Source organism: Myotis daubentonii, chromosome 3 (assembly GCF_963259705.1).
Source record: "Myotis daubentonii chromosome 3, mMyoDau2.1, whole genome shotgun sequence".
Lineage (NCBI taxonomy): Eukaryota > Metazoa > Chordata > Mammalia > Chiroptera > Vespertilionidae > Myotis > Myotis daubentonii.
The window spans coordinates 146,929,862-146,943,228 of NC_081842.1; the positions used below are offsets into that span (position 1 = coordinate 146,929,862).

Sequence of the window (13,367 nt, forward strand, 5' to 3'; positions counted from 1 at the left end):
AAAATGTGCCCACACTCCAAAGGAATTAGCCACTGTTAACAAATAAGCCTAAAACGTATAAAGGATATTAAAATGAGGTACACTAAGCACCAAAGCAGAAACGGATGAATCTAAACCTACTTTGGAAGACAAATGGGAAACAATAGATAAATCCATTTACAATGTAGCTTTAGTAACAAGTTAGAGAAATGTGTAAATATTTCAAATAATGCTCCATATTATGAACTCACAATATTTTAAAACTTGTAATTTGACTAAATATAAAATAGTTCATATTTCTGCTACAGCAGAAACTCAAAAATATTTATTAAGGAGAAAATTAACTTTAAAATGATCATTTCACAATTGGTAAATTTGAGTAAAAGTACTGTTTAAGGTAGCTCCTTATACTATTCTTACAACTTTTCTGTAAGTTTAAATTGTATCAAAATAAGTTTTTTAAAAGCTATTAAATTAAAAAAAATATTTTTTTTACATCTCCTAACTAAAATTGCAACAAGATGATTACTCTACAATTAAAGGCTGGCTCATGCTACACAATAACTTTCCTCTATCCACAATCACCAATTAAATTAATGCATCACATACTCTTAGTTAGGCATTTTCTACAGGACAGTAAGTCTTTAAGAAAATATGTATTGGCATCTATTCAATTAAAGTTGGAAATCTCTAGTTTAGAAGAATAAATAATACACTTTTGGATTACAAAAACATGAAATCAAAATCTGAATAAAAGGGAAAATCTTTTAAAAAATAAACAAATCTCCTGTATTATACCATGACTGTACAGGGTTTTAATATGTAACATATGACAAATTCTATACAGATATTTAATACCAGAGGCCGCGGCGCACAAAATTTATGTGTGTGTGTGTGTGGGGGGGGGGGTGACAGGGGTGTCCACACCCCGGCCTGCGCCCTCTCTCAATCTAGGACTCCTCAGGTAGGGTCCCTAGGCCTGGCCGGCGATCAGGGCCTATTGGGGCTTTCCTTCCCCTGGCTGCGTAGGTGTGATCGCTTAGCTGGCCTGGGCCTCCCTCTGCGGTGCGATCGCTGGCCGGCCCCACACACCCGCCACAGTGTCACTGGCCGGAGGCCTGGGCCTCCATCTGTGGGGCTATTGATCACGGGGCTCTGTGATAGATCACCCAGCAAAGGGAGGCCCCATCCACCCAACCAGGGCTCCATGATCCATCGCTGGGCAGCGGGAGGCCCCACACACCGGCCGGGTAGCCTGGGCCTCCCTCTCTGGGGTGATAGCGGAGGGCTCCCCCCATTGATCGCCCCGCCAGCCGGTGGCCTGGGCCTCCCTCTTTGGGGCAATCAATCGTGGAACCCCCACATCGGTCACCCCGCAGAGGGTAGCCTGGGCCTTCCTCTGTGGGGTGATCGTAGGGTGATGGCAGGGCCCCTCCGACCAATCGCATTGCACTTGCCTTGGATGGCCTGGCGCCAGGGGGTGTCATAGCGTGGTCGTCCGGAAGGTCATCCGAACTGTCGTTCTGCTGTTTGGTCGTTCGGTCGATTTGCATATTACACTTTTACTATTATAGATAATGTTACTCAGAGCGGGTGTAACCTATATATTTTGCCACAGGTAATAGTTGGGGAGTCTATATTTTTATTAACAGATATGGCATCTAAATAATACAGCCATCAAAGAAAAAGCATAAAATTATAAAATAATGTAAAAGAACATCACTTTTCTCTACATTAAATTCATAAAGGATTCCAATAAAACCGATCCTTCTAAAGCTAATATGCTAGCAACAATGAACATCTGAACTGTGTTTATATTGAAATTCTTAGATTTGTTAGAGGCACACAGACACAAAACTGACCAGACTCTGCCCACAGACACCTACAAACATTGGAGACCAGACACTCAACAAGCTCTCAAATTGGATTCTAACAAGATTTTTAGGCCTTCAGTTTTAAATATGAATATAGAGCCAAGAGTAGCAAACTGCTTGAGGAAAGCCTCTAACAAAGTCAGAACAACAGTCAAAGGATCATGAAGGAAACAAACAAAAAACAATGCTATAAAAATGAACATCCATACAAAAAGATAACTCTTAGAAATAAAAATATAATAAAAATTCTCTGGATGATAAAGTTAAAAGGAACTTCCTAGAATACAGAATAAATATCAGTAATAAAAACAGTATAGAGCCCGACCGGTGTGGCTCAGTGGTTGAGTGTCGACCCATGAACCAGGAGGTCACAGTTCGATTTCCTGGTCAATGCACATGCCTGGATTGCAGGCTAGATCCCCAGTAGGGGTTGTGCAGAAGGCAGCCAATCAATGATTCTCTTATCATTGATGTTTCTCGTTCGCTCTCTCTCTCTCTCTCTCTCCCTCCCTCTCTCTCTACCTCTCCTATCCTCTCTCTGAAATCAATAAAAACATATTTTAACAAAACAAATAGTATAAAAATTATAGCATAATCAGATGATAAATCCAGTACATACAACACTCAACTAATAAGGATTCCAGAAAAGGCATAGATAAAAATGGAGAGAAAGAATGATGGAAAAGAGCTCACCTCATGCCCAGCACAATGAAGTAAAAAAAAAAAAAAAAAATGAACAAATCATACCAATATTGAGTAAAATTCCCCAACACCAGCAATACATCAGTAACAAATGATCATAAAAATTTCCAAAGGTTAAGAACCAGTAAGTCCTATCCTATATAATAAAGAGGTGATATGCAAATTAACCCTCATGCCCTCAAAAGATGGCTGCCTACCACCAAGCCGGCAGGGGGTTAGTGAGGGACGACCAAACGACTGAACAAGCAGGCTGCGTGAGGCGACCAGGCTGATAGGGGGTCAGTGAGGGACAGCCAAATGACTGAACAGCAGGATGCATGGGGTGACCAGGCCAGTGGGGGGGAGGGGGCCATGAGGAGCAACCAGGCCGGTGGGGGGGGAGGAGTTGAGGACGACCAGACCGGCGGGGGGGGGCAGTTGGGGGCAACCAGGCCAGCAGGGGTAGGCAGTTAGGGGCCATCAGGCTGGCACGCACAGGCATTGAGGGGCGATTAGGCCGGGGGGGGGGGTGGCAGTTAGGGGTGACCAGGGAGATGAGAAATTAGGAGCCAGCGGTAGAGGATTGTGATAGGGATGTCCAACTGCTGGTTTAGACCAGACCCCCAGGATTGGGCCTAAACCGGCAGTCAGACATCCCCCAAGGGGTACCAGGTTGGAGAGGGTGCAGGCTCAGCTGAGGGGACACCTCCCTGCCCTGGGCACGAATTCCATACACCAGGCCTCTAGAAGATAACAGGGGATACTTTCCAAATTCTGACAAAAAGTAATTTCCAACGGGGAATGTATAAATACTTCTCAAGTATTATCAGATCTAAAAGGTCTCAAAAATGTATTTCCCTTGTACCTTTTCTCAAAAAAAGACTGAATTTGCCAAAATGAGAACATAAACTGAGGAAGAAGAAAACAAAAGATACAGAAAACAGGTTATTCAATTCCTGCAGCAGAGAAGTATGAAAGAAATTCCCAAGATTATGCATGATAAAAGCAAATTCAAACATGACTGCTATTTAGTGCGCCTAAAATGCAATCCATCCTGGTTAGAGCAGGAAGACAGGAAACTAACAAGAAGCATAGAGTGGGTAGTAATAGATAAAATCAATAGATTATTTGGTATAGGTGACCATATTACAATACTGAGATGATTTTACAGTGTTGTCAATAAGCTTGAGTTCAATTAGTAAGAAACAGGCAAAAACCTAAAGCACACAAAACCTTGCAATTTCTAAACGCCAGGAGAAACAAAACATTGTATATAAAAGAAACTACTAAAATATATGCCATGTGGCTCAGCTATAAACAACAGTCAAAATCAAGTAAACAATAAATTCCAATTTAATAAAATATTGTGATAGAACAACAATGAGAGGGAAAGGATGAGCATGGGCATGGCTAACAGTGTAAAAAGCTGATTCTCATCTTCCAAAGTAGGAAATAAATACATACTTTAAAACTGAAAATTCTAGAAACAGTAACACAAGTATGTCACACTGAAGTCCAGAGATAAAAAAAAAAAGAGAGAGAGAGAGAGAGAGAGAGAGAGAGATGAAACAATAAAAAGAACAGAAAATTACTGGCTACAGGAATGACAGTTATGACTGGAAGAAATGGTGCACAGAATTGATACGTTTGTGACTAACTCCTGCAAGACTATCTGACATTAAGCTATGTTCACATATCATTTTTAAGCTGTTTATATATTACTTTGACTAAAACCTTTTAAAAGGCCTGGGACTGACCACAGATTTCAGAGAGACTTGTGTTGAATACAGCCTACACAATTTACACATATTCAGAGGCATGTGATTAGGGCTTTAAGCTTATGCAGAAAACCCTTATTCTCTGAGACAGCTGAGTCAGAAAACATGTACATAAAAGAAAGCATTCTTCCTCTTCCAACAAATCCTCAAAGTAGCAAATCGAGGATATGAGGGGGAATAATCTTTATTTCAAACTTTGGGAGCATTTAAAAAGTGTAAGTACTATCATTCTGAAAGTTATCTTAGATTAAGTATTTAAGACATTTTCTGATAAAATATTACATACCAGTAAACAAAATTCCAAGAAAAATTTTACTCTGACATTCAATTGGTATTATGAGGAATAAGTTCTTTATCAACACGTTATTTTTGTTTTTAGATCCAAAATTATCAATTGCAGTAATTAATAATTAATATGTAAAATGACTATAATAAAAATTTATAAACACTAACTTCAAAAACTAAAAGAAATGTCTAAGAATTGTTTTTCCTTTTAATCAACATTATCAGTGTGATTCCCTAAAATGTTTGATATTTTCCTCCAAATTATCTCATTAATTTTAGTCATCCAATGTGGTGACTTTTTAAAATCCCCAATACTTGTAAAGCATTTACTATTCTGCATTTTAATTTTCCTCTTATTTGTCTCCAGCCCTCTATAAATTGTCAGCTCTGCAGACCTGGATACAGGGAGGGTCTCTCCCATTCACCAGTATATCCCTCTCATAAAATTCCTGGCACATGGGAGACACTCAATAAATATCCAAGTAAATGAACAGAGACATAATTTGATTGAAGTATTTACCTAATGTAGAATATATTTCTTGCTCATTAAGATACTGTTTAAATATGAGACAGGTTAGTATTTCATACATATGGGAGGAAGGTGAATAGAAAAGTACCTTTCAATGAGTGTCCCATTTTGAATCATCCAAACATCACAATATGTTCGAGACACCAGCATAACAGCAATAAGTATCAAGTAACCTGTCTAAAATAAATCAGGTACAGTAAATTAAATAAATGCATTTTTAAAAGTTTAAAAAACAAACAAATATTTCTTTGGTAAAGATTTTTTATTTCTAAATTCAAGGCTTTAGTCTAGCTTTATTACAGTTGGCTATTTTACCTATAGGCAATTCTTAAAAAATTTTTAAATATAAATGGAAAGGCCTTAAAGATCACTTAATCTAACTTTCTTATTCAGAATTCAAAAGTGAATCCCAGGCAGGTTAAGTGACTTGTCTTCATACAATTAGTCAGTGTCAGAAATTAGCATTATTACTTAAATTACCCGAATCACATGTATTATGATTATCTTATATTTTTAATATATTATTAATAAAGAAAAATGATAATAACTGTCAATATACAATTAAACTACAAATATGGAAGACTATACTTTTGCCCAAGTAGAATAAGTTTGGTTCCGTTTTTTAGGAAAATCTCTAAGAGTGCCTCTGCCCTCACAGGACTTTCAATTTAGTTATTAAGGCAAAATTTACACTAAAAAAAGGGAAGAAAACAGACCAATGTAGGTATATTTGCATCATTTCATGTGCTAAGTAACAGGATAAGAAGGCCTTGGGTAGCAAAATAGGGTAATGATATTAGGAATACATTAATCATACCAAGTAAATCAAAAGAAAGAATAAGGATTATGAGTAAAAAAAAAAATGATTTAATGAAAAATAAATGGATTAAAACCATATGAATTACAGTATAGCATATCCAGCAGAGTTTAGACAATATAAAACTACTGAAAGCTTGTAGGTAGAACAAAATGTTAAAGGTACTGTTTAGACAACATTACTGAAGCAATGCTGTACAAGAAGAATTATCAAGGGGGAAGAGATGAGATATCGAGTGGCTGGCTAGTAATTAATTATCTCTGTGTTAGATGAAAATCTACCCTCCAACCTCCAATACACATTCAAAACTGACCTTAAACCTTCTAAACAGGAAGAATATGACAGTAACACAGAAGCTAAAGTCGGGGAAGCTGGTGTGTGGCAGGGGGGACAGTTGTTGGATAATGTGCTTAATTTCAAAGTTATGGAATTGAGGGGCAACTGCATCTAATACTTATGTAATTTTTTCAAAACAAATACTTTTTTTAAAAGATTAAGGTATAAAAATATAGCCCTTTAAGTGAAAGACAAGACAGGGAGTCATACACAGAAGTAGTGAATGAAGCCATAAGAAAGAAGATGGTGTGAAATAAAGTTTGTGATGAGCTATGACAAATGCTACCCCAATGTTTGCTGGAAAGAAACAATACCATCTTTCTACCCTACCTTACCATCTCAAAGTTAGATATTCAATTGACAGTAGAACCTATTGATTTTAATAAATGTTGTCTGTATGCCATTCTAACTGTAATGTTAACTTTTAATTCAGACCTTTCATACAGCCTCAATCCTAAATTAATCACTTCAGTTGTATAAAGGTAACATTAGACAAAGATAGTTTATTTATTTCTTCATTTTATGCTCTTGGCTTAATTTATCCTTAAAGTAAGTATCAAGTTTACTTGTGTCACTTTAGCAAAATCTGGCAAACTAATTATTGACAGCCCCGAAAAGCCTTTATATAAAAGATGTAGTTAAAGTCATCACTATTCCCATTATTAATGGGTTTGCAGACTATGACAGAAATTAAAGATCTGCACTAATGTAGGCTTTCTCTCACCTTCTGGTATATATGAATTTCCATATATTCATATGTAGTATTTTCATTTCTCTATTTCATAAATTAGTTAATCTATCCCTACCTCCAATCTTTTTTGATTTCTATAGGAGTTTACTTCACTTTCTTGAACTAAGGTTAAATTTGGATTTTCATATCCTTCAAAAATGATTCATAAAATAACTCTAGACAAAACTGGCCGGTTAGCCAAGTTGGGCTCTTCTACCTTCTTACTAACTCCTAGAGATCTATCCAATGTCTCACATTCATTTTGTAGTCAACAAACCCCTGCTAAGTAATTAAATAAGTATATGCTGTTAACTGATGAGGGGGGAAATATATGAATCTTTCCAGAGAAGCTTGTATTTTAAATGTATATTTTATTGATTTTTTTTACAGAGAGGAAGGTAGAGGGATAGAGAGTTAGAAACATCGATGAGAGAGAAACATCGATCAGCTGCCTCCTGCACACTCCCTACTGGGGATGTGCCCACAACCAAGGTACATGCCTTTGACCAGAATCGAATCTGGGAGCCTTCAGTCCGCAGGTCGACGCTCTATCCGCTGAGCGAAACAGGTTAGGGCGAGAAGCTTGTATTTTAAATAAGAACTCTCCAAAGTCAGGTAGGTTGTAGAATAAAAAAATAACTAACTATGCCTGAAGGGTCCTGGGAAACCTTCATAAAGAAGATAATGAGCATTAAGCTCTTTTTTTTAAAAGTATTTGTTACATTTAAAAAATAACTTAATTTTGTTGGGGTGGGGGCCCGGGATGTCATAGACATGAAGCCATGACACCACACAGTCTGACTGAAACATGGCAAAGAATCTTCTAAGCAGATGATATTGAAAGGAAGGTCAAAGTCAGGTTGTGATTTATCCTATAAGAAAATATATATATTCTTTTTATTAGGATTTTAACTAGTTAGGAAAGAAGAAGCAAACAGACCATTAAGAGATTATAATAATCCAATAGAAACGGAAAGCAACTAATTTAAGAGAAACTCAAGGATACTTGGAAAAACATTTAAAATACAAGGGAGGAAGCATATTTTAAAAGTTTCCGTGTGATCTCATTTTTATTATGTGCTCACACCAAAATAATAACAGAAGTTCTCTCTGAGTGGGAGGCTAACAGGCACCAAGAAGAAAAAAATATCCATCTGCATTTTCCAATTTTTCTTCAAGGAACACACTATCTCTATCTAATCAGAAATAAACAAATGTTTTTATTTTTTAGAGTTTCTTAAGGGTGGAACTCTTAAGAGTTCCACTTAAGGGTGGAAGGAAGGGGGAAGGAGAGCAAGTCCAGTGTAATGGAGGAATATTTATTCTCCTAGGGAATCACATTGTTTTTGAAGCATCTTATTATTTTCTTGCTATTAATAGATTATAAGGCAAATGCTTTTTAAAATTTGAACAATGGGAAACATCATAAGATAAATTTGGCAGAAAAGATTAAAAGGGGAGATTCTCTGAAATGAGACTAATTAAAGAACACTATCACATCCAGGCTAGAATATTTAGAAGAAAAACTGTCAGATCCCAGTGACTGAAAAGATAAGGTATGAGGGGAAGAAGAGTCAAAGGTGATGATACTGGTGCAGCCACTGTGGAAAACAGTATGGAGTTTCCTCAAAGAATTAAAAATGGAGCTCCCATTTGACCCAGTGATCCCACTTCTAGGAATATGTCCAAAAAAATCAGAAACACCAATTAGAAAGGATATACGCACCCCTATGTTCATAGCAGCACAATTTACAATAGTTAAGATTTAGAAACAGCCTAAGTGTCTATCAGCAGATGAGTGGATTAAAAACCTGTGGTACATCTACACAATGGAATACTATGCTGCTGTAAAAAAGAAGGAACTCTTACCATTTGCGACAGCATGGATAGAACTGGAGAACGTTATGCTAAGCGAAATAAGCCAGTCGGAGAAAGACAAATATCACATGATCTCACTCATTTGTGGAATATTATGAACAAAAATAGATCCAGAGACACAGAAGCATCCAACAGACTGTCAAATCTCAGAGGGAAGGCGGGGGGGGGGGGGGGGGGAGGGGGAGGTGGGGGGGGAAGATAAGAGATCAACCAAAGGACTTGTATGCATGCATATAAGCAAAACCAATGGACAGTCAGTAGGGGGATGAGGGCATGTGCTGGGAGGTGAAAGTGGCCAGGGAGAGATCAATGGGGTGAAAAGGAGACATATGTAATACTTCAAACAATAAAGAATTTAAATTTTTTTTAAAAAAGGTGATATTTTTAGTTGTATAAAAGGAAAATACTGAAGTGATTAAAGATGGAAAACACAGCAATATTTTATTTTTGAATCATTATAAACACTTATCTGTAATATGTTAAACAATAAAAAAATTTCAGGCCAGTAAAAAAAAAAGACACATCAATAAAGATAATCTTGCCAGGACCGGTTTGGCTCAGTGGATAGAGCGTCGGCCTGCGGACTGAAAGGTCCCAGGTTCGATTCTGGTCAAGGGCATGGACCTTGGTTGCAGGCACATCCCCAGTGGGGGGTGTGCAGGAGGCAGCTGATCGATGTTTCTAACTATCTCTCTCCTTTCCTCTCTGTAAAAAATCAATAAAATATATTTTAAAAAAATAAATAAATAAATAAATAAAGATAATCTTAATAAAAGGGCAAAGAAAGGGATAATAAAACTTTATTCCTACAACCAACTCACTGAAAATATTTGAAATTTCAGATATCATTTTGGTGTCTTTTTTAAAAACATGTTTAATAATTTTATTAATCAATGTCACCCCAATAAATTCAATAAATAAATTTAAAAATAAACAAAACATATTTAGTCAAATATGAAGAAGTAACCCTGAAACCTATCCCATATCAATGTGACTTATTAATATCTTAATGAAATAAAATGATTTGTCTTTCTAAATTTAATCTTGTTTTCATTATAATAGAGCACCACAACTTAGGGTACCTGCACTAATGTACTCTAGAATGTTACATAAAACATAATAAAATAATATTTCATAAATAAGAGAAATTTTAAAGCTGGCACTGGACAATAAGGATACTTATGTGACAATGATTTAAAGACAAAAATTTAGTAGTCACCATGACCCATATAGAAAACATTTGGCCTTAGTATGACAAAAGCTTTATAATTTATTATTCTAATTTCATGTAACCTTTAAAGTTGAACACTTAATATTATAATTTCACTTTGTTTATATATGACTTACCTCTTTACAAAATGTTCTAGGGACCATGATTTTCAGAATCCGTGAGAGCCTTGAAAAAAACACCTTGTCCACCATAGCTCGCTCTTTTTTCCCTTCTTTCTATATAAAAAAAAAAAAAAACAAAAATTTAATATAGCTATAACAAATCTACAACAAATAAGATAAAAGAACCATGTATTATCTAAGTCAATATAAACTATCAAGATGTTATTACATTGAGAAAATACAAAATTATACTGCTCTTCATATTCAAACATGCTTTCAAGAAAATAAGATGTTACCAAAAACAATAAGCTGCGTTTGTTTTATCTTGAACATGAATTTCCCTGATATCAATTGCATGAAACTTTTAGATTCCTAAATTTATCATTTAGCATTTCTAATATGCAATTTGCCAATTCACTCTCTCTTCCTCATAAATTCAATGACAAAGTTTCTTCACTCATACAGCTCATAGAGCAGGGGAAACATAAAAATTAATAAGTAAATTGTTACAGATAGACTAGGCAGAGTCATGAGAAAATGAAGAATGATTCAGACAAGATGATGAGAAAGGTCTCTTTGGGAAGGTGGCATTTAGGCTGAGATATAAACAAAGTGAAACTATGTGATCAGTTTGGAGGGAAGAGGGCAGTAAAGGACAGGAAATACCAAGCAGAAAAACCTAGTGGTAGGAATAAAATTGGAGCAAGATGATAGTATTGCTAGAGCAAAGGGAACAAAATGAGAAAGCTGAAGGTAGGCAAAGACCTATAAAGGACAGAGGGTTAAAGCCACAGTAAGGATTTAAACTTATTGTCAGTGTAGAGGGAAACCACTAAAGATATTTAAGAGTAGTAATTAACCTTATTATCCTCAGACATTTTTCATTTTGACTGGTTTGCAACATTAAGGACAAAGTGATATGAATTGGGTATGGTGGAGGCTATTTACTTTATTACCCTTGGACTGTCTGGAAGAATAGACAGGAGGAACTTCTTGGGATAGATAAGACACCCCAGAAGGAACCCATCCCCTACCTACCCACATCTCCCACAATCACAGCTCAATTATTTGTTAACGACTATACTATTGATAAATACCCAAGATATAGTGAATTCTATTAGTTAGACAAACTTTAGTGTAAATATGCTATAGTTAAATTAGCATCTATCTTGATACCCTATAGTGAATAATTTTTGTACTAAATTAGACTAGTAATAAGCTACCATCTATGTCAGACACTGTGCTAAGTGCTTTATAATCCTACTAGTGGCCTGGTGCACGAAATTTGTGCACATTAAAAGGGAATTAATTAGAGGAAATATTTTAATATTGCTATTTGCCCTTTCTCTATAATAGAAGTGTCAGAGATGAAAGAAAATTAGTGAAATGTATATGAAAATCTCCCTCCTGTCAGAGTCTGGGGTGCGCCACGGGACCCAGAGTCAAGTCCCCGCCCACCCGCGTGCACGTCAAAGTCGCGCGAGACCCAGACTTGGCCAGCCCCACCCCCAACAAGCCCCACCAGGCAGGGGGCACAGCCTCAGGTCCCCCATCAAGCTCCGCCAGGCAGGGGGGCATGGCCTCAGGTCCACCAGCCCCGGCGGGAGGGCGGGAGGGCGTGAGGGCAAAAGGGTGTGACAACCATTTGCATATTAGCTCTTTATTATATAGGATTAGGCACAGAATGTAGTACAAAATTATAGACCAAGAAAGGAAGTCTTAAGTTTGTGTTTGTAGAATTCAATCAGGAAGACTGATAAAAAGAACTGGATAAAAATCAGCCAATCCTACAATTGTTGGAATAGAGTTCAGGTCTTTCAAAGCTTACTGAAGGCTGCAAATCTCATCCTCCTGAGTTACACGCCCAGTCTACTTCACTTACACATACATGCAATCATTGATTCAATATTTACTCAGCCCAAGGCACTGTTCTAAATGATACAGACACAGCAAAATAAAATAGACAAAAAGCCCTACTCTATTTACTTAGCTAGCCTATTCTTTTCCAGGCAATCTCACAACTTCAACCTAAATCTTCCCTTTTACTCCACCAAACTGAAAAGAACAAGGAAAAGGCAATACACACCAATTACCTTAAAAAAAATAGTTAGAACTTCTACTTTCAAATTTTTTCTCCTGTCACTGCCTCCCTACCTCACCTCATCCCATCAATAACCAGTTTTCCATTGCTAACTTGAAGTGAAATAGAGTAATTCCAAAGAGAAATGGCCATCTTCTGACTTAAACAGAGCACTACCTACTTCTACATGGGTTCACAAAAATTACATAAATAAATAAATAAGTAAATATCTAGGGCAAACAATGAGGAAGGTTTAAAAAAAGTTCTAAGATAGTAACATTGAAGCATTAAAACAAAAACAAAACACAGCTACCTGGTATACAATTCCTCCTCTTTTTTTCTGTTCCTGTTGTCACTGCTCCTATTGCTTAAGCTGTCTGAAAGCCTGCCTTGATTACATTTCAATCCATGAAGAGAACTATATACTTCTTAAAGTCCTCACAGGATTTTCTGCAAAAAACAAAAACAAAAAACACCACCTGGACTGGAGGACTGGCTCAGAAGAGCTCAAGAAATAGAGATGCTCTACCATTCTTGAACCTTGAAACCATTCTAAATGAGAATACCTACAGAAATATTACATTTTATAAACAGTAAGCATGCATTTTAAATTTATAATTGACTTTCCCCACTTCTAAATTTCCCAGTAATTTCTTAAAAATACAAAAACCACTTTGTTGCTATAAATTTAACATATAAATTATAGAAAAAGCACACAAGCCATTAGATAAAGACCAGTTAAGAAGTTGAAGTATTAATATAACCAGAAAAAAATGTACCTAATATTCAGGAGGCAACAAGGGCGCTGAGAAGTTCCTATTTATGTGTCAATAACTTGGAAAAGAGAGATGAACTAAAACTGACTAAAAAAGATAGATGTTTGAAATAGCAAATAAAATAAAAGGCCATACAGTGCTGACCAGAGTGTAAGCATAATACATACAATGACTCAATTTATAAAATGTTTCAAAATGCAAAATAATTTTACCTATATTGTTCATGGAGCTATAGATACCTATACTTCAAAAGTATAAAAATATGTATGGGAATGCTAAACGCCAATCCCAG

The 13,367-nt window shown here is 36.4% G+C and overlaps 1 protein-coding gene across 2 annotated transcripts in view; it reads right to left on the reverse strand.

Annotated features, from left to right (window-relative positions):
- The window catches only part of ABCD3 (ATP binding cassette subfamily D member 3), a 93,163-nt gene that overhangs the window by 47,410 nt on the left and 32,386 nt on the right, over nt 1–13,367 (reverse strand). Inside the window, exons 2-4 of one of the 2 annotated variants that reach the window (XM_059688768.1) lie at nt 12,613–12,749; nt 10,235–10,333; nt 5,215–5,303 (exon numbers count right to left, since the gene is read on the reverse strand). In XM_059688768.1, coding sequence (XP_059544751.1) covers nt 5,215–5,303; nt 10,235–10,309 — 164 coding nt within the window. In that variant the 5' untranslated portion in view covers nt 10,310–10,333; nt 12,613–12,749. The remainder of the gene's footprint in view (nt 1–5,214; nt 5,304–10,234; nt 10,334–12,612; nt 12,750–13,367) is intronic. The other variant, XM_059688767.1, reaches the window with a different exon arrangement.